Source organism: Hippoglossus hippoglossus, chromosome 24 (genome assembly GCF_009819705.1).
Source record: "Hippoglossus hippoglossus isolate fHipHip1 chromosome 24, fHipHip1.pri, whole genome shotgun sequence".
NCBI lineage: Eukaryota > Metazoa > Chordata > Actinopteri > Pleuronectiformes > Pleuronectidae > Hippoglossus > Hippoglossus hippoglossus.
Window position 1 is genome coordinate 10402484 of NC_047174.1, and position 26395 is coordinate 10428878.

A 26395-nucleotide genomic window follows, 5' to 3' on the forward strand; every position below is an offset into this window, starting at 1 on the left:
TTAGATGATAAAAACCACTACTGATGATTAAAAAAAAGTGTGATCAATGTGTATAGACATTTTATTCTCATTCGGAACTCAAGCAGAAGCAGAAGAAAAGGAGGATAGATGTTAAAATCTCACCACTTACATCACACCCCAGTCGCCTCTGTCTTCTAAACCATATTTGATCGTCCCCAGGCTGCTGTTCTGTTCTGGTGGCTGCTCGCAGTCTCTCTACGGTGAAAACAAATGCACAAACAGCTGCTGGTTACCAGAGGCTTACTACAGCGGAAGTGGCAGCTATACTTGACCGGCTCTCTCTGACACGGACAGATTGGATTAAAGAAGGCCGTGTGCTGCTGACAGGTGCTGTGCCACTGTCAAATAAGAGCATCAACACAAGAGCACCTGAAGGCACCATCGGGCCCGTTACTCATAAACAGCACGATCAGACATGGGTAAACAAAACCAGAAAAAAATAAAAAAAAACAATGGGAGAGGATTGCAGGAGCATTTCAGTGTTAGCAAACATCACCATTTAAGTATTTCCACCAAGCTAACGGTGCTAGGTGAGCTACCTAACACTGCTAGCATCAACAGGTGGGATGGGGTTTAGCTCTACGGTTCACGATATGCTGCCGCCGACACGTACACGTTAACGCGACACGTTCAAACGAACAATTCAAGCGTTTGCAGGGTTTCCGGTCAACTTTAGCCTCCACTGGCTAATGTTAGCCACATAGCTTGGACTGTTAGCACGCTAACTAGCATGAACTTTAGCGAGCTCTGCAGTGGTTACATAAGAAGCAGATGCGTCTCCCCTTCTCGTTTGGAAGAGAACCGTCATGTTGGTCATTTTGAAAAACGCACCGACCTGTAAATATCCCCAGTGAGACAGGAGGAGGTCTGTGGGTCAGAAACCGGTTTGTCTGTTCTCACTCCACGTCTGTAGGTTTGCTTCAGTCCAGCGACTGACGCCGTACCATGGCAACCGCAGAGCTGCAGTTACACTACACCACCAGAGGGGCGCTCTAATCTCGCCCGCATACACAGCTTCTATATATAGAACTAATACATTCTAATAATACAGTATTCTACATACTATCAGTTATTATGTAGTATATATATTAGTATTATTATTTACATAATATACAATATGAAACTTCCATATATAGAACTATTACATTCTAATAATATTATAGATAGTATCAAGTTAGTCTGTAGTATATATATTACTATTATTAGTTACATATACAACATAACACTTCCATATATAGACCTAATACATTCCAATGATATCATAGATACTATCAAGTTCTTATGTATTATATATATTATTATTATTATTAGTTACATGTATATGCAATACAACACTTCCATATATAGACCCGATACATTCTAGTAATATTATAGATACTATAAAGTTATCATGTAGTATATACAACTATTATTATTTAGTAGTAATGCAGTCTGTTCATACATATCGGTGGGTGGGTTAATTTATGTCACTCTCTCTCTCTTCTCTTGTGCATTTCTCAGACAAAAGGGTAGACTCCCACATCCCATGTTTGAACAACACAAGTGTAGTGTTGTGAATATATTAGTTATGTTGCCATGGTTCTGATGATAAGAATATTCTAAGCTCCAAGATGTTTTTCAGGTCCAGATCATAAACTGTATATAAAGAGGTCCAAGTGAAAGTGTTGGAGACATGATACAGCAGATAGGCAAATAGTGCCCTCTAGAGGACAGAGAAGAGGGTGATTCATTTAATGAGCCACAACAGTGATATTTTTGATTCTTGATTTGCATGGCACGACAACAACTCTGCATTTAAGGCCACCTGAAGTCGTTGTTGTTGAGGAGTCTCAATCTGTCTTCCCATTTAAATAGTCCAGTGCACTTTACTGTTTCCCAAGGTTTGGCTGCACAGTTGAGTTTCTGTTCACAAAATGTCAAACACTTCTTTGTGTTTCCATCGAGGAAAATAAGTCTGCCTCAATAGCAGCTATAATAACCATAATAATAATTATGATTATTATATTAGTATTATTGTTGTTGTCATTATTAATATTATTTGTAGTAGTAGTAGTCCTTTACACAAAAGGTCAAACAAATAAAACAAGAAAACAATCACTATCAAAGATGAAAATTGATTCTGACACTGTAGTTTGATACAAATACATAAATGGATGGAGTACTATGTCAGCAACTAGCCCACACAATGCCTGGTGTTTGAAATTGATGTTATGAAACATATACTCTCTTAGTATGATGATATGGTTTCTTACTTGTGCTGTGCAGCGCATATTGAAATATGCTTTTGTTTCCCACACAAATGACCCAAACAAACACATACATGCCATTTCTCTTATTGGGAGCAATAGGAGAAAAAAAGTACAAAATCACATAAAAAATGAAAATCCATGACAATGACCTCTCCCAATGCTACACAAAATTAATAAAAGATTGTGTTTGCAAAGAAAACGAGGATTGACATCATATAGGAGCTAAAATGTGGTTACAATATCACTCTCTTTCACTAAATCTGGGCCTTTTTATGGTTTTGGCCTACAGACAACATGTTTGTTGAGATTACTTTTTTAAGGCTATATTTGATGACAGGAGAAATATTTTACAGGCCTTAGTTTGTGGGACCTATTGATGATATAGACAAGATTTGAACACAATCTGTACCATGACCTCCATCAATGCTGCACATCATCTAAATTAGGATAATATTTTAATCTGCATCTTAATCTCCATCTGGCTCCAAATCTGTACCAAAATGTGCACAGCAATCAACACTCACTGGATCACATAGCCAGATTTGTTATCTATACGATTGCAATAGTTTATGTAAAATGAGAAAATGATCAAAAACACATTAAATATTTGCAGAACTTGCACAAGACCACAAACACATGCTTCAATTCTCAATTCCTGAGATATGCTGCAAATGAAAATCTAATTCCACTGGACAGGAAACGACATGATCTGACTAGAAACTATAAGAACTACATTCCCCTCCTCACCCAGGTGCGCCCGCCTGAAAGTTTACCTGTGACAAGTTAATACTTTAGGAGGTAATAATATGGAGTCTGCACTTCCTGATTTTCACAATAAAAGCACGACGATATAATTTATGTTAAAAAAAACAAAAGACAAAACAAAATAATACTCAATGTGTCCATTATCTGCGTGGATAAGCGCCCAACTGTGAACAATGAAGTGCCATGTTGACACCACGTTGTTTGTTATTGTGAAAAGTAGTGAGCGGAAGTCCAGTGTTGTGTGTGTGAGTGCACAGTGAGCGTCAGTCTGGAGCTGCAGCAGCTGAGCGCCTTGCTTCCTACGCGATCATGGTTCGGTCTGACTGTTGCAGACGCGTGTTTCCTCTCATCTGATGCGCAGCCTCTTCGCTCAAAGTCTCCAGCTTCAGTCCAGGGAACAAACGGAGGTCGCTGCCGCCTGCGGTCACATCGCCGAGGAACTGCATGACATATATTTGGGATTAAAATGGTCATCAAGGTTTACATCGCGTCCTCGAGTGGCTCTGTGGCGGTGAGTGCCCGTTGCGATCACTTCAGATGCGTGTGCTCCTTCAGCCTGTTGCATTTCAATGACAGGGTTGCGTTTAATATTCCACCTGGGGTTGCAGCCACCTCACCTGCACTACCTTTAAAAATACAGCAGCGAATAGCAAATCCTTGTAAAACCTTCCTTCTCCAATATATGGAGAGCAAAGTACAGTGTTTGGTGTGAGAAGTCTCATTTACACTCCCCCAGGATGGAGACTAATGTATGTATATATCATCTATAACTTCATAAATCACAATAGAAACAAGCTTAGTCAAATTAGACGCAGTTTAAACAAAAATCACAACTGTATTTAGAGCAGATTTGTGCTATATTGAACATGTTTTAGAGTAAGAAAACCCAAGTGTTATTGTATTTAGTGTTCACTTTTACACTGGGACTAGCATCAGGAGCAGAAAGAGGACTAAATCCCAGGCTTTGGTCTTGAGGGATGTTCCAGTCGACTTGTTCAACGTCTGAGTAACGCAGCAAGTTTAAATCTCAACACACAAGTCTGATTTGTGTCAGTATCCCTGAATGGAGGCGACATACTTCTTTGATGCTTAAATTATCAAAAGACTATTTGATCAATTTAAAAGTTGCTATACCACAAGATCTACGTGAGGAAACTCAGGAGAAAGTGTGTTGACGTTTGCATGAATCAGATATGGGAACATTCTCTGGTGTCAGCTTCTCATACGTGTGGAACTGGTGCTTTTTCGTGTATTTATATCATGAATTAAATATGTTTGAGGTTTTGGAAAAAAAGACATTTAACAAGATAATTTTAGCTTCAAAGGCACTGCAATTTCGACCTGTCACTATTTTCTACATTTCACAGACTTAAAGAGTAATGGCTTCATTAAAAAAAAAAAATCCTTCAGCTCCATAGTTGCAGTGCAGAGCAACATCCACATTCCACAGAGAGGGCCCAGCTGATAGTGAGTTTGAGCAGAAAATCATCAAACAACACTCACGCTCGGATGCTCAGAGTCTTAGGTAATGGGACAAATGAGTAATATATTTATTTTATCATTTCGTTGGAAAAGGGCAGCGCAATCTTTGAACGTTTAGGGAAGAGTTATTTTTAAACCTATGACACATGCATTTAAAACATAGACAGACACACACACACACACACACACACACACACACACACACACACACACACACACACACACACATTCATACACGCTTGAAGAGCTTCACCATTTAGGTCAGTTATGTGAGTGTTGAGCTCATGTGAATGTAATTCACTGTGAATTGAGTTACAATAGATTGAATCAAGAAGAGTGGTGAGGCTGGATCCCTCAGCTGATTCAAACTGAGTGTGTGTGTGTGTGTGTGTGTGTGTGTGTGTGTGTGTGTGTGTGTGTGTGTGTGTGTGTGTGTGTGTGTGTGTGTGTGTGTGTGTGTGTGCGTGGAGAAGAAAAAAAACACATTCACTGTGTGGGACGTAGAGATGGAGGATGATAAAGCTGAATAAAGTGAGAGGGAATCTGGAAAACAAAATGAAAGATGTGTGAGTGGAAAAAAAGCAGACTCGAGGGAAAAGCATCAACAATGGAAAGACAATGGCGTCCCCATAAAATGAGCAGTGCACATATTTACCACGAGCGGATTAGTGGGGCGGAAATGATCAACACAGAATGAATAGAAGTGCAAATTAGGTTATCCCCCCCACTCCTCCCTAGATGTGTGTCGGGTTCAGCCTCATCAGGTTTTACATTTTGTAATTCCTGTTGTCCTAATTTCTAATGTCCGGTTGTAATGATTATGATTAAACAGTCACAGCCATGTTTTTTTCACATAAATGGTGAAATTTCAGCATTATTGTTGTCGGCTGTTGTTCAAGTGTAATTGATCCGTTTGGGTTTATTTGATATTGATTATCGCAAGTCCTCCCTTGCTGTCTGTCTCTTTCTGCCTGTGACTAAAGGATTACGTTCTCCCTCAACCTTAAACTAATCCCTGCATTTCAGAAAGGGCCCTCAAATAATCTACTCCCATATACTGTAATTTTTGTGTGTGTATGTCTTTAATCCAAGGTGCACGTACACACTCACGCCCACACAAAAATCTGTACCATTCCCTCGATACACACAAACATACACACACACACACACACACACACACACACACTCACTGGGGGCAACTTTTTCATTATTTAGAGCCATGCAGCCTTTCAGCTCAGAGGAAGACGCAGGTGATCACAAGCAATGTGCATTACACTATAGACTCACACTTTAAACTAATGGATCCTTATAAAGTTTTAACATCTGACACACATTTTTCTCTTCACAGACGCTCAGTATTCTTGCAGTAATTGATTAACTTTACTTGTGAGCCACAAAATGAAGCGGTTTGAAGGCCACGCACACAGAGAATCACAGTTTGAGAAACTCGTCTTGGTGTGTGTGTGTGTGTGTGTGTGTGTGTGTGTGTGTGTGCGCGCGTGCGTGTGTGTCCTTAACTGTCTGTCCAGAACAATCCCTTATTGTCTTAAAAGGTTAAACAATGGCTCCACTGGGGGTGATCAGGATCCGTAAACTAAAGGGCACACTGCAGACGCATCTATATAAATCCTTTGCACATAGGAAAGACCTAATTCTGTATTTTTCATCTCATACATCAAAGAAGACAATCAGAATTAAACAGTTTTCAGGATGCTGGATAATACACAACAAAATAAAAGCCCTTGTTTATATCGATTCACACTGTAACAGGGATGGATCCAAGCTTTTCGAAGTACACAACGTGCGCGTACACCATGTTTCTAAATATATTCAATGATGTGTGACGGATGTTGGACATGCAACTTGAACTGTGGATTTAGCGTGGGAGATTCTCTGCCTTTCTAAAATTATCCTTGGATGGTTTTTCCACAGAATTCATAAACACTATAGCACAATATTATTCTTGCACTCACGCACTCTCTCTCTCTCTCACACACACACACACACACACACACACACACACACACACACACACACATGCACTCGCTCTCACACACACAGACACACACACACACAGAACCATGTTATCCCAGAGTACATCAGGACAGCACCACAGCTGGGAGCTGTTACATCCATCTCATAGACTACAACTGGGAAAGTTGACTCTTCCTTTTGTCTGTTTGCTTCCGCTGGCTTTGTCATTTCTCTCAATTCTTTCAAATTTACATCTCTATCCTCCCTCCCCTGCCGTCATCCATCTTCTCCTTTCATTCCCTTTTTCGACCGCCGCAGGTGAAAAAGTATCAGCAGTCCGTCGTTGGTTTCCTGGAGGCCAACCGCATCAGCTTCCAGGAAATAGACATCACCATGCTGGAGGAGCGAAGGCTCTGGATGTACCGCAACATACCCCGGGACAAGCAGCCAGAGAAAGGCAACCCGCTGCCTCCGCAGATCTTCAGTGATGACTGCTACTGTGGGGTACGATGGGGCCATTCGATAATGTTTAGAATAGAGAGTGTTGAGATTTTGAAGATAACTATTTACAGATTTTATTATCCCACACTAAAATGCATTTTATATATATCATACCCATGGATTAAAAACATGTTAATTGCATTTCCAATCTCATAGCATGTGCTTTATATAGATGATGGTTAAATTTAGAAAAAAAATGACAGTAAATGGTTCACATTAGTGGACGTTAGCACAAGGCTAAGCTATCTCTGTGCTGGTGAATGAGTTCGATCAGTCGGAGGTTGCCAGTTCCTGTCCTACCGGGATTGCACGCTCCTCTGTAATCCCGTCGTAATCCAGTTTCATGGACGAGGCAGATTATCTGCTCGGCCTGCCGTCCCTCTCACTGGCCAAGGTAATCCACCATTACTCTGCAATGTCATGGTCACTGAATTATATGCAAAGCAGCAGTGGCAGCATATGGAGCATTTAGCAGAGTTGTTTACGTCCACATTTCAAACTTGTAGAGATTAGGTTACACTCAACATCCTTTTTTTTTTTTCTTCCTCCTCCCTCAGGACTACGAAGACTTCTTCCAAGCGAAGGAGAACAACACTGTGTTTTCATTCCTTGGCCTCAGTTCCAAACCCTCAGTGAAAGTGAGTGAACGTGCACACACAAAAACACACGCACACACACTGTCACTGTGCTGTGAGTCATACATCCCCCCCCCCCCAACTTCCTCAATAAACACTGCCCCCATCTTTCCACAATGCTGGGTCAGCAGCTCCAGATTCTGCACGATTTCTCTGAACTAAGCGGTTGATTGATGATATTAACGCTGTTTCATGCACATCAGCTTGTTGTGGGGAGAAAAAGGAGAAGTCAGTATATCTTAATTCAGCAGCCTTGTCTCCTCACGTCAGTCTGTTTAACAAACATCATGATGTATCTGCTGAGATGAGAATCCTCTTAATCATACTTCCTGTGCAATCTCAGATGTTCCAGGGAAAATAGGGCCTCGTCTACTCTACTGTGGAAATTCTTTTGAACTGAGTTTTTCCCCTCCGTAACAAAAAAATAATGTTCCAGATGAGAACTCAAAAATGACTACAAACACTTGAACAAGCATCCCGGGCCAGTAGGTGGCGGTAAAGTCTACATCCACGACCTCAAGAACGCCAGCATGCTCAGTGAGCAGTGAAAAAAACAGTATATAGCCGCCATTGTTATTGTTGTTTTACACATACGGAGGAATACACAGAAACTGGAGTTTTTGAAAATCTGCACTTTAGAAGGCATTGACAAAAATCTCAGTTTTAGTGACTTAAAACTCTGTTTGCGTGTGGACGAGACCGAATGCCGAATGCAAAATATCCGTATCAGCGTGGACAGGACCCAAAAGTATCTATAGCTGGAACTACAGTGCTGCTTTTGGGAAAAATACAGGGGGCTTTTTGATGAAGCAACTGTCAAACAGTGAAGAAGCTGCAGGAGCGTTTATTAGATTTTCCAACAGTCACATCCTGTCTCTCCCTATTTCTTCTCGAGGTCCATTAGATAACTCAGTTAGAGAAGATAAGATTATGTGTTAACAGCAGCAGCATATCTGGAAATGTTCCTGAGTGTGATGTTTAGCAGGGATGCTCTGATCTTGCTATATAATATATTACCTTTGGTCTTAAAGAATCTTTGAGGACTTAAAGTTTGATTTCATGAAATGCAGATACAGTAATTCCATTTTAACTGTTGTGCTCTTTTTCCCCCTCAATGTTTCCAGGATTCAGAGTCATAGATCCAACTGCTGGTGGTGTCACGTCCAGGTGACCTTCAAAGATGAGGACACAAACCGCATCGCTCCCTGTGTTGCATCACGTCCTTCGCCGTGATCCTCTTGATACGACGCCAGCATTTTGCCAAACCTCACCACCCCCTGGGATATTTTCCTCCCTGTATGACCCCTCCTGACTTAAAAAAACAACATTCCACCATCAGTGAAGTCCCAGAGACGTGTCTGACTCCCAAGATGCCACTAAAACTTTACCACAGAAGAAGAGTAACCTTAGGATGGAGGCGTTTGTGTGTCCTACTCGTCTTTAACGTACTGTCATGGTAAAATGCAGTAGCATGAATTCGGTGCAAACTAGACGACAACGCAGCAGTTCTTCAATGATCAGGTGCAGCAGTGCAGCACGAGCCACCTGAACACACTCCTGTATTGTGTGTGCATGCCTTAATGTGTGTGTGTGTGTGTGTGTGTGTGTGTTTTTCTGTCTCCATCAGCAGCTGTTAATGAAGGCTGTGTTAAGTGAGGGAGAGCTGAGATGTAGCTCTTCATGCAACCTGAAACAACCCGAGGCCGAGCGTGTGTGTGTGTGTGTGTGTGTGTGTGTGTGTGTGTGTGTGTGTGTGTGTGTGTGTGTGTGTGTGTGTGTGTGTGTGTGTGTGTGTGTGTGTGTGTGTGTGTGTGTGTGTGTGTGTGTGTGTGTGTGTGTGTGTGTGTGTGTGTGTGTGTGTGTGTGTCAGGATGCCTCCCCAGAGGTGACAGTGACACTGCAGCTTAACACAAAGCAGATGAGACCATCCTTTAATTCTGATTATACATCATACCGTTGCCAGCGTCCATGTTGACTGTGTAGTTACTGCCATCAAATAAACACACAACTTGTTTTTTTATCATTCCACTGCCGGCTTGATTAAAGTACGCTGGCCGAGACGTATTACACAAACAAAAGCACATACGCAAAAGCCACAACACAACTGCAAAAGCCGCACAACGATCACTGTATTTTGTTTTAGCAAACATGACTCACACAGGGGTAAACAGCACGTTCGTAGGGATTAATTTTAGCTGCAGATTATCACACATTTGGGGTCTATTACTGAGCGTTCTCGGCAACAGAATGGTGATTGTGGGATTGACTGAAAATAAAAGACAGTGCCCAGGTTTCTGATAATGAAGGAACATGTCACTCAGAGCAACAGTGCGGCTCACTAATCCATATCAGGCTTTGAAAAACGCAGACAGGGATTTGTTGATAACATGAAAAATATGTTGTTGCAATGTCTTCAGGCTCCAATCCAAACAACTATAGACTAAGTGTAATAGATTACTCCAAGTGTTGCGATGGAGGAACTAAGAGGTTGTTGTTGCTTTGAGGTCATTGAGAGGCAAAGCTCCCAGCCTCTGATCTCCTCTTCTGCGCCTCCACTTCTCTCTCCAGATATTTCCGATGTCTGAGTAGATCGATGCAGAAACATGAGCAAACTAGCGCCCTCCCTCCAGCCCTGTCCTCTGTATCCTGTGTCTTTCTTTAATGTCAACACGTAGCGTTGTCTCCTCATGGCTCTCTCCCCTATTAAATCGTCATGGTCGGGTGCTGTTGGGTGCAAACAAGCAGAAAAAACACTCCCACAAACCATTTCTCCTGAATGTTGTGCCATCTGAAAAAGTAGGATATGCCCTTTTTAATTAACTCCAAGTCAAACGGGACATCACATTGTTGCCGTCGATCCTGACAGCATTCCTATTTTTTACTATTGCCAGATCATGACTTGAATTTCTTGCAGTTTTTGTGAGGCGATATTAACATCTGTCACACCTCTGTCTGCGACTGTGGCATTTCTTTTTGTTTCATGAGAGCATCACACTCACTGACACCTCACCGTGTGGGTTATTTTGCACAACAAAGCCAATTAAAATACTTTTGAGTATTATTTGCCTCAGTATTTTTTTTTATGTGCGTCTAATTGTTTACACAGTGTTATTTCTTTGCATGTTTGATTAGTCCGTCTAAACTGCTGCAAAATTAAAAGCTACATCCTGTCGATCTAAGAGGTGGAGATCATGTGTCATTAGCTCACTGCAGAAGGCTGACTTTCGCGACAAGTGATGCGGACACGAGCCAACAGCAAGGTGGCCCTGAAGTGCTAATCACTACAACAAATGGGAAAATGACCACAGCAATTCAAAACACACAACAGCAGCAAAACACAAGAACAAATCACAAAATACAGTGGATTTATTCAGCGAATATTCAGGCCAAGACTTCGGACTACTTTCTTTAATCGCATGAGTTGTAAGTTTCTCCGCACAAAACACCAACAGCGATAGTTTTTAAAGGTGTTTTGGGTCCAGACGACATTTTGGCTAATCTATATTAACAACTATCTGCATATAAGTGCGGTTAAATTAAAACGCTGTTAGCCGGTGCATTTTTGTCAATGTGTTCCACTTCTATTGCTCTCGACACGGACCGTTTACCTGCAGGCAACCAAAGCCTGCTCTAATGTGATTGGTCAAACTAGAAACAGAAACCAAAAACCCTCTGGACTTAAAAATCTTGTCCCTCGCATTCAGATTCTGCAAATTCACATCACGAATCTGTTTAAAGAGAATACAAGACTGAAGATAAGTGTGCATAGTGATAGCTGCACCAAAATAATTTCTGATAATCATAAATGTCAAATCATAGAAAGCAGCATTCCCTTCCTGTTAAAATGACGGACAGTAAATTCGTCTAATCGGTGACGACCCTTGGTAACGAACAGCAGGTACTGTCCTTTTCTCTCAGGGGTCAATGTCGCTGTGTTTTGTGATTTCATTTGCTTTGTAATTTGCGATGGTGTTTTCCCATTTGTTGTTGGGATTTGCGCTTCAGGAATGGTTGACAATAAAAAAAAAATGAAAAAAAGGAAGAACTACAAAACTACTACAAAGAGGAGAGTTTCATCTATACCTGTTTACACTTGCAATTAAACATGTGAGACAGTTATCTTGTTTGCGACATGATCGTCCTGCGGCCCTTGCCCTGTGGTGTAATGTCATTTCCCATCAGACAATCATGCATATCTTTGTGTCTGTAATGATTTACCCAGACATCAATATGTGTTTAACCCACTGTCCTCTCCAAACCTCAGTGATCTGTTCTACTATGTCTCTTTTCAGCGTTAGAGCCTCTGTTGTTTATAAGAGGCGGGTGGGTCGAGTAAGGTTTTAAAAGCAGATTTCTGTCTGACTGAACTGTAAAGCTGGAAAAAAAGATAAGTTTCAATTAGCATCATAAGTGTAACTTAAAGTGTTGATAGACTGGTCCCGAAAGGATTTAGTTTATCGTTCGAGTTAGCAGGTATGCATGTGGGTAACGTTTATACTATGGACAGTGTTTATCATGTTAATATCACCATGCTAATTATTTTAGAAAAGACAACCTCGTTCAATTTTTAAATGGGAGTCATGCTCTTAAAGGTTCAGTGTGTAGGATTTAGTGCTCTCTAGTGGTAAAGTTGCATATCGCAGCCAACTGAGTATATATAGACTGTATATAGAAATACAGTCTGAGTCCAGAAAGTGAAGCCAGTGCAGAAGTGTCTGAAAACTGTATTTGAGTCAAAATAGACACTAAACCACAGTATGCAACGGGGCATGGATACCGTGTGACTTTTAGGCTCCTCCCCTTCCTCCTCCAAATATGGTTACTTCTTGTTTCAAAACAGCCAAAATGGTGTTGGCCAAAATACAAAACTTGAGTTCACCAACCAATGGGGGGGACGTCACAGTGAAAACAGCAAAGTGTTTTTGTGAGGAAGTGGTGATGTGCATCTGGTGCATGTTAAGGAAAGTCATCAAACAGGCAAACAGATGGCCAAACCGGGCAACTCAAATTGCTGAATAAACAAGTCAGTTATGCAACATCATGGAGCCCGGAAATTTCCAAGTCATCAGACATAATTTTTTTTCCGAACAATCAAAAGAATTAACCAAGCTGACTTTAATCCACTTTTTTCATTGTTGTTGTTTATTTGACAGAGATAGTGTTTATTGATAAAATATATATCTTTTAAAGTCAAGTGCATAACTTTATTAGTTCACCAATTCCACAGTAAAATGCATTGGTAAAACACCATATATTGTTATCAGCTGGTAAACAGTTGTTAACAGGTGATAAAGGATACCAATAGATTCCAAGAAAAGATGAAAACATTACTTTATATCTTTTATTTTGCATTCGATTGCTCCACGTTTCCTTTTCTCTCAGCATCAACCGCGGCTCCAAAGATGCAGAAGAAGTAACATAAGCAAATTCTGGTGGCTCCCATCAGAAAACTATGTATCTTGAGACCCCTGACAAGAACTGAAGGAATACAAAAAAAAACTACCTCACTGTTGCTCAGAGCTTTGCAAGGGGAAGTCATGCTTCATTCTCACTGCCACTGAGACAAGGTGTGGCACAAGAGCTGGATGTGTCCAGTCAGTTTGTGAGACAAGAGATCAATGTCACTCTGATGAGCACAAAACTGTCAACTCAGTTTTTTAAGGTAAGAACATTAAAGTTATTTTAAATTATGATATTTTAGTGGTTTGGGTCAATAATTAATAATAATTTTAATCTTGAAATTTGGTGCATCTTTATAGGATAGGATCTTATTCCTGATGGAAATTATTGACAATAAAGGCCTGGATTACTTTGCAGGACACTAAGTAATTCTTAACTTTACATATAAAGCAAAGGGATCACATTGTGAGAACTAAATGTAAGATTTACATTAATCAGGAGGACCATTTAAGGACACGCTAGAATTTAATGTTGTTTAATTCTAATGCTTTATCAGTGTCAAGTCATCTCCATTGTTTTGCAAACCAAAGCTCATATTAACAGTACAATGCAATGTACTGTAATGTGGAGATCATTGTGCCTTGATCATTTTTTCAGATTGGAAATACAAAAGTGAGGCGTAATTCTGTGAATCCAAAATCTGTTATCAGCTTGTTTATATGTATTGTATTAAGACTATAACTTTTCAGAATTAAAAAAAATGAGGAAATGGCCGTGCTGCAAAGCCAACATACAAAGGTACAAAATAATAACCAGAAGTGGGTGAGTGGGTTGGGGGGGGCAGCGTTAGGAGTCAGTGGTCAAGTTCACCTCTTGCCATTCGCTCATAACAACTCCCCTTTTGATCCGTGTTACCCTTTTTGTTTTGCCGCAGCTTATCTTCTGCCTCGTCCTTAAATCACGATTATTATTAAACCATTATATGAAAGCTATTGCCTGTGTTATGTTAAACGTGGGAGTGTCTTCCTGATGAATATGTCTCCAAATGTAGATACTGTGTAAAAACTAAATGAAATCTCCTTCTGATCCTCCGCCTTTAATGATTGATCAAAATGTCAACAAGCATCCAGTTTGCAGTCCAAGTCCAGGCAGTTCCCTCTTTACTCAATTACTGGAAGTGTACATGGGGACTTCTATCCTCTGGAAGTTTCAAATGTGATTTATTTTTGAATTGTGAGTTCGTTTGTAAGAGCTGCCAACACTGGTTATATATATATATTTTTTAAGGTAAGGCTTGCTACTTAATTAAGTTAAAAGAAAAAGTTATGTTTTTGCTATACTAAAAAAAGTTATGCAATACGACACACATTTAACAATTCTTTTTTATTTTTTTATTTTGCCATGACAGCATTTGATCTACTCCGAAGACACAAAATGGTCTTCATTTCCACTGACAAGCTCCATTTTGTTCTTTATTTGTCCATCGGTAAGTCTTTATGTCATTAATCTGTTGTCGGGTTGTTTGGTGGGTTGCGTACCTTCAAAACCACGAGACAGATAAACAGAAGTGAAAGCCGGAGAATCTGTATGAGATGATTTTTTTCTCTCTGATCATTGTGTAAAACGTTGATGTTGAACGATTGTGAGTCACTTGTTTCGTGCCATCTTGAAAATGCAATTGTGGATCTCACAGGGGCTCCTCCTGATAAATATGACAGATTACAGCACTGGCTGTTATGTAGGATATTTAGAGCATAATACTACTTAAAATGTCAGTGACTGTCTCTGTCTGTATTTCTACTGTAGCTCTCCTGAGTCTTCTGCCACTTTCAGGTCAGTCAGTTTAACTTTGTCACGCCTTAAAACCCTCGTCATATTGTTTAGATGTTTATATTTCTGCACCACGATAGAATAAAATTGCATTTTTCTTGTTTTTAAACTCGTGATGAGGCAGCTTCTGGTTTTTTGTGCTTTCATATTTCTGATTTCCAGAATGTGGTCAAATTAGGCTGGTCGGGCCCACACGCTGCTCTGGCAGACTGGAGGTCCTCCACCAAGACAAATGGGGAACAGTGTGCGACGATCACTGGAGCATTATCAATGCCCTCGTGGTCTGTCGAGAGTTAGATTGTGGGACGGCTCTTGAGGCCAAAAAAGGCGCCTTCTTCGGACAGGGGAAGGAGGAAATTTGGTTGGATGATGTGCAGTGCGTCGGCCATGAGAGTTCCATCCTAACATGCAACCACAGGCAACTCGGAGAAAGTAACTGTGGCCACAGTGAAGACGTTGGGATTGTCTGCTCAGGTGAGACTAAGTCCATTCGTGCATCTCAGTAATGTTTGCTTCACTTGACCCACTTTTACTTTATCAAACAAAACACTTAAAATTTACAAAAGCAATAGTTGGACGGTTGCTTTCACGTGAAAAGCTGAAAAGACTGAAGACTCTCGTGTCTGTCTTGTGTCTTTTTGTACAAACTAAAACACAAACAAAATATTGTGTAAGTATGGAAGACCAATGCTGCCAGTGAAAGAAAACAAAAGATTCTAAATCAAAACTAAGAGATTAAAAGAAATTATGGAATCTTTGCATTTTATTTACATTTTCTGACCACATTGTTTCGCAGATAATGTGAGGGTGTTGAATGGAAGCAATCGTTGTAATGGCAGAGTGGAGGTCCACCATGACGGACACTGGAGTCGAGTGTGCAGCAGTGACTGGGGCGAGAACGAAGCTGACACTCTGTGCAAAGAGATAAACTGCGGAGTTCCTGTCACTCCATCTGTAGTGCCACATTTTGAAGAGGCACATGACAGGAGTGGCATCAAAACCTCCTGTTTCGGAAATGAGAGCACTATTGCACAGTGCAAACTTCAAGAACTAGAGGGGGCCTGTGAAGATGCTACTGTTTTATGTTCAGGTAAGTTATCCTTGTGTTCAGACTATCCATCCACCAGACCAAGACAAACAACGGACAACCCACACACACATTCATATGTATAGGGATATTTGGAGCTGCCAATTCTGACCTGCATGCCTTTGGACTGCGGGAGGGAATCGGTGGCACAACGAAAAACTTCTGTGGTGAAATCTAACACTCTGACTCCCCCCCCCCCCCCCTAACAGACAGTAAACCAATTCGACTGATGAATGGGACTCATAGGTGCTCTGGTCGAGTGGAAGTCTACAATGAAGGACAGTGGGGAACAGTTTGCGATGACAGATGGGGGATAGACGAAGCCTTCGTTGTATGCCGAGAGATGGGCTGTGGGAATCCCCTCGGGGTCAAGTACAAGGCGTTCTACGGGAGTGGCCAGGATCCGATATGGATGGATGATGTCGAGTGCACCGGTCTTGAGAAGTCGCTCTCTGAGTGCACTCACAAACAATTTGGAGAAAATGACTGCTCCCACATTGAAGATGCTGGTGTTGAATGCTTAGGTAACACACTATGCTTTTCTTAGATCAGTCAAAACACAGGTGACACCCCAATTTTGAATGATAAAGGGAAATAATAGGTTGTACCTCCCGTGCCTTAAATTGATACTGAAATGGAAATCCTAGAGATATTCCTGTATTTACAAAGTCCAAAGGTGATAGATAGCCATTGTTGGAAAATGTGAATGCTAGTTTTCCTATGCCAAGATGTATGCATGTAAACATATATAGCAGTAATATAATGTCTAAACTAAACAGTACAGTCTGTTCTCTTTGCCACAAAGCCTATGATCCCAAAGAGCAACTGAAAATGTGCCATTGCTTAAACAACATTTTTTCCCCTAACATTTCAAATATAATACCTCTTCTTTTAACAACTTACTTTCTAGAGAAACTCAGATTGGTCAATGGGATGGACCAATGCTCCGGCCGAGTGGAGGTCTTCCACAGTGGCCGATGGGGGCCAATTTGTAATAATAACTGGGGCGTCAGAGAAGCTACGATGGTGTGCAAGGAACTTCAGTGTGGAGCTCCCAAGAAATCCCAAGAAGACAATTTTGGTCAGAGTGGAATGACAGGGTTCACAAGTTCATGCTCTGGAAATGTGAGCACTATCGCCCAGTGCGACCTTCGTGAGTCGGGGACATGTGATGGTGTTTCTCTTTCATGCGCAGGTAAGACACAAGAAATAGAGATATGTGGCAGCACTGCACTAGAATAGCAAAGGTCGCATGGTAATTGAAAGATTGGAAAATGTGCATTAAATTTGGCAATATTCGAGATATCAGGTTTAGAAAACACTTCTGTCATCTCTTGATACTACAAGTATGGCAAAATATTTATGTGAGAAATTTAAAATTGTTGTGCTGCAAACGCCCCAATACTTTTAGCAAGGTAAACTATTTAATATGTGAGTTGAAGTTGTGAATATTTCTAACATGAGCGGACCCGTCCTCAGGTAATGGACAATACAGGCTTGTCAATGGCAGTAACCGGTGCTCTGGCAGAGTTGAGATTCTGCAAAATGGCGCGTGGGGAACAGTGTGCGATGACGAGTGGGACCTCAGAAATGCTCAGGTGGTGTGCAGAGCCATGGACTGCGGAACAGCTCTGACCGCCAAAACTAGTGCCTACTTTGGTCCAGGCCATGGAGAAATCTGGCTGGATGATGTCAAGTGTATTGGGAATGAGACGTCCCTTTTCCACTGTCAACATGCCAGCGTAGGAGAAAATAACTGTGGCCATGAGGAAGATGCTGGTGTGATTTGTTCAGGTATCATCTCGGTTATTATTCCACTGTGTTGTTCACACAGTTACTTCCTTTCACACAGTGGCCTGGATTTATCTGTCCCCTCTTAAACCTGAATGATGAAAGATGAATATTTTGTTGATTATTGTTAAGGATTAAACAGCTATATCACATGTATTTCCATTACAGTGTTTCCATCAGAATATCACATCCAGTGTGAATCAACATTGCTTTCCAATGTGTCCAAATACCAACTGACTAATTGCTGATTCTCTCTGCATTGCTTCACAGCTACCATTAGACTGATCAATGGGACTGACCAGTGCTCAGGCAGGGTGGAGTTCAGCCATGGTGAACATTGGGCTCCAGCATATAACCTTAACTGGGGAATGAATGAAGCTACAGTGGTGTGCAGAGAGATGAATTGTGGAGATCCTGTCAGGGCCACGGGGTCATTTGGTCAAGGCGCCGATATGAGAGGGTATAAGATCAGCTGTGGTGGTCAAGAGAGCTCTATCACACAGTGCTCGCAGAGAGAATATGTCAGGACGACCAACGAACGCATTGAAGAGTCAGCTGTCCAATGTACAGGTGAGACTTGAAGTGGAACTGAAAATTATGTTTTGGGTAAACAGAGAATGGAGCAATGTTACAAACTATATTTTATTACCTGCAGTCATTACATTGGGCCAATCAAATTACAGAACTCACATCGACGTAGACACAGCAATGCAGACAAACGTCCAAAAAACTAGAGCCAAACAAAAGTGTCCATAATCCCAACACCATCATGGCAGAAAAGTTTATAAAGCTTGAATTTCTTCTTTTAAGTTACGACTTAAGTCAAGATAAATAGCAAGCATATGTACAGCATGATACATATTTTTGCCTAAATGAATTGTAATTTCAGTTAGACCTTCAAACACCTAGAGTTGGATTGAATGCACATTAATATGAAAACTCTCCTTTCCAGGCAGTGTCAAATTGACCGGTGGGACCACTCGTTGTGTTGGAAAAGTGGAATTTTACTACAAAGGCCAGTGGGGGACTGTGTGTGGTGAGTCTTGGGACTTGCTTGATGCTGCCGTGGTGTGCAGGCAGCTGAACTGTGGTGGGGTTCATAAGATTTCCACCATCACTGAATATGGACACAGCACTGGACACACCTGGACCGATCAAATTGGATGCAATGGACAGGAGTCTACCCTGAATCAGTGCTCACAAACCCCATTAACGCTCAAACCCTGCAACATCACCTCAGTTGCCAGTGTTGTATGCACAGGTGAGACTAAGCATTTGCAATAAAATGACCTGAATCACTCTTCAAGGACCTGACATGTTTTACAGAGCTCTCAGTATGACATTTAGTTTCCTTCTCTGACTTCATAACTGTTGAGTCCATCATGAAGTGCAAAAGAAAAAAAAAAGACTCAATATGTTTGACTTCACAGGAAGTTTGGAGGTCCGGTTGACCAACGCCAAGGACCAGTGCTCTGGCAGGGTAGAGGTCCGTCATGGGGCTGAGTGGCAAACCGTGTGCGACGCAGACTGGACCCTGAATAAAGCCGAGGTGGTGTGTGAGCTGCTGGAGTGCGGACGTGCCGTGAACATACACGGTGCTGCCCATTTTGGCCAAGGCAAAGGACCAGTCGTGGAGGCCAGCGATGTGTGTTTTGACAATGTGACATCTCTTCGGCAGTGCTCAAACAATGGTTTCAGAGCAGCAACATGTGGGCATGAGCATGATGCTGGCGCTATTTGTGCAGGTAGGTGTTCAAAATCAGTTGGACAATTGATCCCAGGTAAAAGCAAGGGAGCGGGAAATTATTTTATTTCATTTTTTCAATAAATGTGCCACTCACACAAATCCATAAGTTGAATTTGAAACTAGAGCCAAGAGGCGGTTGTAGTGGGACAGTGTGTAATATGCATTTACATTGAGTTTCTTTATGTGTATGGATGCACTCACATAAAAATAGGTTTCAAATCTAAATATTCAGTCAGAATTGTATGTAAAGTATGTCTCCAGGATTTTCTTGTCTCTCAATTTCTGTTTTCATATGCAGCACTGCTTCGTCTGGTCGGTGGCATGGGTGAATGCTCGGGTCGAGTAGAGATTCTCTATAAAGGCCAATGGGGAACAGTGTGTGATGATGAATGGGAACTGGCCAATGCCGATGTGGTGTGTCGACAGCTTGGCTGCGGTCACGCAATTTCTGGTCCAGGAAGTGCTCACTTCGGTAGAGGCTCTGGTCCAATATGGCTGGATAACGTGGAGTGTACAGGCACAGAGACGGCTCTGACACACTGTACACATCTTGGGTTTGGAGAAAATAACTGTGGGCACGGTGAAGATGCTGGTGTCATATGTTTAGGTAAGAGGGTCATTGTAAAGGTGCTTTGGCTGTGGCCATAGACTCTATATAAAAGTGCACAACTTGAAAGCACCCAAAAGTGAAGCCTAAACATCTCAGTTACCCCCTGGTGGTTGGCTGCAGTATAGGTCATAAACCCTGCCTCGTCCTTGTTACCATAAAAGAAATTCAAAACTCATGCCAAACTTTGTTTTTCCAAAGACGGTTTCTGTCATTTTACGTAGTTCTTATCTCACTGATGTATGATCAATTGTGCATGTTTCTGGAATGTTTGGTTTAATTAGTTATTTGAGGATATAAAAACAGGGTGAAATATCATGATTGGCAGCTGAGAGTGACTCTCGATTGGTTGACCACATGTATAGACGGGACCTTTCTACCGCTGCTCCATCCCCTGATCACCACTGTGCAGACTCTCTCTCCAAATGTCGTCACCACTGCAAGATATTTTGGCTTCATTATTGTACAGTGGGAGGAAGTGGAGATACACGGCATTCATATTTATATCCAGTCATTTGTTATGACACACCAAACTAATTACAATTCATTATCAATTCCAGGAGCTCTACAGAAACCCCAAATCTCCATAAGTCCTGTGTCAGAGGTAAACTGGGGTGACAGAGTCGAAATCACCTGCACGGTGGTAACAGAACACATGGGTGGGACATTCATCCTGAAGATGATTCAAGGATCGTTTAAAATGGAAAGATTCTCCGAAAATGAAGCGGCAACCTTTGCCTTCCCCGCGGTGGACTTCAGCCAGAAGGGGTCATACTTCTGTGAATATCAGAAGAAACTGGCCTCTCAAGTCATCTATTATCCTCAAGGAAATACTGCAGAGCTCTCTGTTACCGGTCAGTCATTTTTCCCTCTGAACATTATTGTGTGAAGTAGGGCTGTCAGTTTTTTTCAGTTTCAGCGAATTGGACATAGCGTCCTCCATTTTCACTGCAAAACAATGTAACATTACTGGTTTACTTTACTGACAGCTCAAGATGGCATTCAACAGGTATAGCTGACAATGATCGCCCTCTGCTGGATCAGGAGACAAACTGCTTCAGACATTTCGATTCGCTTATAGACTGAATATTTTAAATTCGAACGGCTCATTGCAGGCTGAATACTAACTCCCCCCCCCCGCCCCGCCCAGAATAAAAAGTGACAGCCCTATAGTGTGATATGTGTGTAGTGTGAGATTGTAAAATTGTGTCTCTGTTCTTTAGTGAAACTGGAGACACCTTCCATCTCGCTGACTTCCCCTCATGCGATGGTGATCTACAGCCCTGTCAAAATATCGGTCAACCGAGGCAGCGACTTCTCCATCACTTGCTCTATTCATTCCAAATATCCCGAAGGTGTCTTCTCCCTGGAAAAGTCCAACGGGAATACCACTGAGATGAAGCCAGCATTTGGCCACTCTGTCTTCTACCTGGCATACTTTGAATTTCCCGCAATAGATTTTATAAACCAAGGAGACTATAGCTGTGTCTACTCTGTTAACCTCTCGTCTATGTCCTTCATTTCCACGCCATCAAAGTCCATTCAAGTTACTGTTCTTGGTAAGAATTGATTAGTGTTTAAACAGCAACTGGAGCCACGTTTCTCCTTAGCTATCACTACTAAATGATCCATTCCTGCCTACAGCATCTTCATCATCATCGGTTGTCACAGGAGTTGTGGTCAGTCTAGTGGTGTTGCTAATTCTGCTGGTTATAGGCTACCTGGTCTGGAGAAGGAGATGGCGCGGAGCTGGTAAGAGGCAAACTTTTATATCACAAAACTACTGCAATGCCACCTTTGTTTTGATGTGTGTATACCTTGTTTAAAGCTGCAACAATCAATGTTTGCAATCCCAAAAATGGAAAAAAGTGACCTGATGTCAAATACCATGATTAGTTTAATTCAGTTGAGCTCTGTGGAGCTTTTACTGTGGCTGTTTCTACTGTATAGACATGGATGACATGACAGCTCCCAAAATTGAAGTCAAAACATCTTGATTGCCCCCTGGTGGTTGGTTGCAGTATAAATCATGAACATCGCCTCCACCATGTTAGCAGATGGGACACGGCACAAGTCGATACACCAATGTTTTTTTCCCCTGATAGATGGTTTATGTATGCCCCTGTATTTGTGTTTCTGATAAGTTTGGTTTTAATGGCTTAGTTGATGCTATCAAATGGGCCCAAAAAATCTATACATTCTGTCTTTAATTCATGTCAAACCAGATTGACAGCCTGTGTCATGTTACACTCACTTTTCAGGTACCATAGTTCAGTTTAGTAACAGGTTTGGTGGAGCGATAAAACAAGATGCAGAAGACAGAAGCAACGGAGCACTCAGTGGCAGGTGAGGAAAGTGCCAAAACATACACAGTCGGCTACATTTTATTTGAGATCTAACAACCATTGCGACCCTCCCTGTCTCTGCCAGGGGCCACAATACCCTGGTGAATGATGAACCTGCTGCACGCGCTCACAGCTCGGAGGACAAGAGTGTGGATGTGGATTTTGATAACTCTGTGGAAAGAGTCCCTGAAGACCTGGCTGGGAGAGTGTGTTACGAGCTTGAACCACTCGTTAGCTCATTATAACAAAATGACTCGAGGGGAAACCTGCGCCGTGTGGTTTCGATAGATTTGAACACGCAACGTCGTTCTAAAAAAAGCAGTGTTACTCTGTGCAGGTTACACTTCTGTTGCACCTGTAACCAGAGCTAACAGTGATGTTACAGTGTACTGATACACTCTGGGGTACACGTCTACATCACAGCAGCAAAATTTAGATTTTGAAGTGTTAGCACTCAGAAAAAAAACAATCAGCTGGTGTTATGTTGCTCTTACAGCCAGACCATAGGAACATTAAGGACCTGGGTTAATTGTGTTTTTAATCCTCTTTTTATGTTAACAAATGATTTAGAAATGTACCAACTTCATATTTCCTCAAATACATGCTTTCTTCTTCAAATGTAGTTTCCCTATAATACATATTTTCATCCTCTTGAGGCGATTTTAATTTTTCCGGTAGATGCTGCCAATCACAAACCAGTTTCATGTCTTTTTCACTGCATGGAAATTCTCCCTCTGTATTATTATTTGTTTTGGTGTAAATGCTGATCAATAAATGTATATTTCATACAACACTTTCTCCTTTTCATTTGCCGAGTTTTTGATCCAGGTCACACACGACGATTACATCGTCCTGGATAGGGGAAAAAAAGACTATACAACGAAGAATGTGTTTATTATTTTTCACCCTAAGGTATAGGGTGAAATATTGTAAACATTCCAAAATATTTGGATATTCCAAATATCCAAAAGCTACAACTTAAAGTATACATCTTCTCAGAATAATGTAAGAACAATTAAGACACTATAACAATATTCTTCATACATTTATTTTGAAAAAATGTCCTCCCTTTTTTAAATTCCTGTTTTGTGTAGTGCACTGTTGTTGTTGTTGTTGTTGTTGTTTGTTTATGTCCTGTCAATTCTAAAATAAAAATTGTTGATCGCGAAAAAAGGGTCCCAATAAGTCCTGACAGTGTAACAGTGAGCCAGTATGAACAATTTTATCATCCACATGCGTTTTCCTCATGTTCTGAAATGCCAGTCACTATAAAGGTTTATGTAGTGGAGAGAGAAGATAATTTATTTGCGACACTAAAGAAGAACAAACAGGATATCGTCAGGTCAAGTACAAAGTGCACTAAATTACTTTCCACCACTTGTATGTGAATGTCTGTAATTTCACAATCGTTGCAGTTGGACAAGCTGCGACTGGAATGGTAGGTCAGACGAGTGGGTGTGCCCAATGCAGGTAAGACAGGTAAGGTGTCCCAACCTGCTTACCTTGTCTGCTGCTGCAGCAGCAAACCAGCAGCACATACCTCCACTTGAACATTCTCCGTCTCCTCTTCTCGCTGCACCTCTCTCTGACTGTGTCTCTTTACAAACCCGTTGTGTCGACATTAAGGTGTTACCGTTCTTAGCAGATATGCCTGTCAAATTGTTTTTTACCAGCGTGAGCAGCAACTTGGTGGTACAGTAACTTGCTTCCTTCTTTTACTTGAGGCCATATACTTGAGACATTAAGCAAAATCTCATGAGGCATGTTGAACATCATATTCTTTGTTAATCCGTGTGCACCTTTTGTTTCTGCTCATTGTGAACAGTTGTTATTGCTCGACAGCACTTGGTTTGAATGTGTATGCCAAGGTGATATGCATGAATTTAACACTGATCGAAAAACTGTTTTCTCCAGATAAAGAAACATCAGCAGAAAATCGAAATGATCCTGGACTCCCTGAAGATCCCTTATGAAAATGTTGACATTTCTCAAAAAGAGGAAAATAAGGTGGAAATGAGGAGGATTGCAGGGAACCCGGTCGCACTGCCACCTCAAATATGCAACGGTGACATCTACTGTGGAGTAAGTCTCCAACAATAACCATCATTCACACGCTTTACTTTTTACGGAAAAAACAACCTGTGGTAGTCTAGGGCGTAGACACAGAGAGAGAATAATTATTTACAGTATATTATGCGACCCACAGGCTTGCACACACACACACACACACACACACACACACACACACACACACACACACACACACACACACACACACACACACACACACACACACACACTGTCACAGCCTAACTATAACCACTAGGCCTTCATCTAATACTAAGCCTTATCATCACCTTAACTCAACTAACTAGCTAACTAAATCGCTAACTAACTAATTTTAGCACTGTGTTCTGACGTACAATCAGCATTTGGCTCAGACTTTGCTGCTACGGAAAAGTTGCTCTGGGTTTTCTTTTAGCGCCACCTAGAGGTTGACTGTTCTTGTTCAAAGACAAATACCTTGATAGTTATTTAATGGACTGAGCCAACACTCAGTACAGACGTTCATCAACTTTCCTGAAGAATGAATTTAAATATCTTTTCAGATCAAACTATTCTTCTCACTCTATTTTATCACCAAATAGCTTGAATAATAAAACATTCCCATCAGCTTCTGCTACATTTTGTTTAAATTATATATATATATAATATGTGCATGTGAATTATTACATCAAATGCCTGTACGAGCCTCGACACAGGACACAAGCTGTTAGGAGATTGTAAACCATGCACAGCAGGCACTCTCTATAACATATTAGAAAATATCTAGAGATTAATTATTTCTCTCTTTTCTTCTCTCTCTGTCCCACCCACTTGTTCTGTCTCTCAGGACTTCAAGGCTTTTGAAGAAGCAGTGGAGAGTGAAGAACTACATAAATTTCTTAAACTGTGACGGATATGGGATCAACCACATCACCTTGCACACCGAAATATCTACCGATCAATTTGAAGAAACATAAAATATGACCCATAAAGTCATATATTCACATTTATATGAGGACAGATGTTGTGTTTGGTCTGAACTATAAGTTCAAGAATATGTAAATGAAAAATGCATTTTTAATTTGGGTGATTAAATTAAATCTCGGAATCTGCCTTTGTCTGTTCTTATTTTTGTGAAAGTTTGGTGTCTATCTACATGTTTAACAGAGAGGAGGTCAGCACAACCTTTAAAATGTTATATTCTAGACTTGTAACACAGTCATGTAAATACATTACCTCAGAAATAATAAGGTCAGTAACAGACTCAACATGGAGCTTGATTATCAGAACAAGAATATTGCAACACACACATATGAAAGGTTTCTCTAAACAATGTAATCTCATGAAACGGTTCTTATGATATGATATGAAAAGTAATGCACATATTCTCGCGTATAATCCTGCGAAAATGTTCAGCATTACAAACAATCAGTGTGCATGGGAAAACCTGAGTTCATATTCTTGGAGGAAAATGTCATATTTTAAGAAGGTTTTTGAATTAAAAAAGGTTCTGATGATTTATGGTGATTTTCGGACTAAAATAAAATAAAATATAATACCGGTGTAGAAATGTCCTAACTTGGTGCTTGCTAGGAGCGGTTTGAAGCAATCTACCCATCTGTTAAAGTTCAAATTCAACGTTTTTTAATTAGTCATACTATGACGATTACAATAATAAGCATTTATCAAAGTACATAAAAAAGCACAAGTACTTTAGGTGAAATACAGCATTGTTGTTATTTCTATTTATTTGTTTTGTAAATGTATTGTGTGCCACAGTGTTGTTGTCCTTTGTATGTTTGTGTTTTAAGATCTAAAGTAAAAATTGTTGATGACAAAAAAATACACAAAAACACATCGACCGTCCGAGACAATCCTGTATCAGTTACAGTTTCACATGTATATTGATAGATTA

The 26395-nt window shown here is 40.9% G+C and overlaps 4 protein-coding genes across 5 annotated transcripts in view; 3 read left to right on the forward strand and 1 right to left on the reverse strand.

Annotated features, from left to right (window-relative positions):
- lca5 (lebercilin LCA5) overlaps window positions 1-975 on the reverse strand; it is a 29300-nt gene extending 28325 nt beyond the window's left edge. The window contains exons 1-2 of the mRNA XM_034579612.1: window positions 857-975; window positions 124-216 (exon numbers count right to left, since the gene is read on the reverse strand). The gene's annotated coding sequence lies outside the window, so the exon portion shown is untranslated. The remainder of the gene's footprint in view (window positions 1-123; window positions 217-856) is intronic.
- Window positions 976-1458: 483 nt separating this feature from the next.
- LOC117758308 (scavenger receptor cysteine-rich type 1 protein M130-like) lies at window positions 1459-22989 on the forward strand. 2 transcript variants are annotated; one of them, XM_034579869.1, is made up of 18 exons: window positions 1459-1468; window positions 13281-13289; window positions 14436-14513; window positions 14834-14860; window positions 15020-15331; window positions 15654-15947; window positions 16154-16468; window positions 16855-17139; window positions 17424-17738; window positions 18006-18305; window positions 18688-18996; window positions 19166-19480; window positions 19781-20089; window positions 20650-20943; window positions 21313-21648; window positions 21734-21841; window positions 22351-22435; window positions 22520-22989. In XM_034579869.1, exons 3-18 carry the CDS (start codon window positions 14462-14464, stop codon window positions 22677-22679), a joined length of 3816 nt encoding a protein of 1271 aa, XP_034435760.1. In that variant the 5' UTR covers window positions 1459-1468; window positions 13281-13289; window positions 14436-14461; the 3' UTR covers window positions 22680-22989. The 2 variants fall into 2 exon arrangements, with proteins under 2 accessions (XP_034435760.1, XP_034435759.1); XM_034579868.1 differs by lacking the exons at window positions 1459-1468; window positions 13281-13289 and adding an exon at window positions 14154-14314.
- Window positions 3303-10185, forward strand: sh3bgrl2 (SH3 domain binding glutamate-rich protein like 2). The gene is made up of 4 exons (XM_034579871.1): window positions 3303-3546; window positions 6810-6995; window positions 7550-7630; window positions 8752-10185. The coding sequence occupies exons 1-4, from the start codon at window positions 3502-3504 to the stop codon at window positions 8764-8766; spliced, it is 327 nt and encodes a 108-aa protein (XP_034435762.1). The 5' UTR covers window positions 3303-3501; the 3' UTR covers window positions 8767-10185.
- Window positions 22990-23950: 961 nt separating the features above from the next.
- Window positions 23951-25454, forward strand: zgc:153284 (uncharacterized protein LOC751696 homolog). The gene is made up of 3 exons (XM_034579870.1): window positions 23951-24126; window positions 24349-24516; window positions 25328-25454. The coding sequence occupies exons 1-3, from the start codon at window positions 24082-24084 to the stop codon at window positions 25388-25390; spliced, it is 276 nt and encodes a 91-aa protein (XP_034435761.1). The 5' UTR covers window positions 23951-24081; the 3' UTR covers window positions 25391-25454.
- The last annotated feature ends 941 nt before the right edge of the window (window positions 25455-26395 follow it).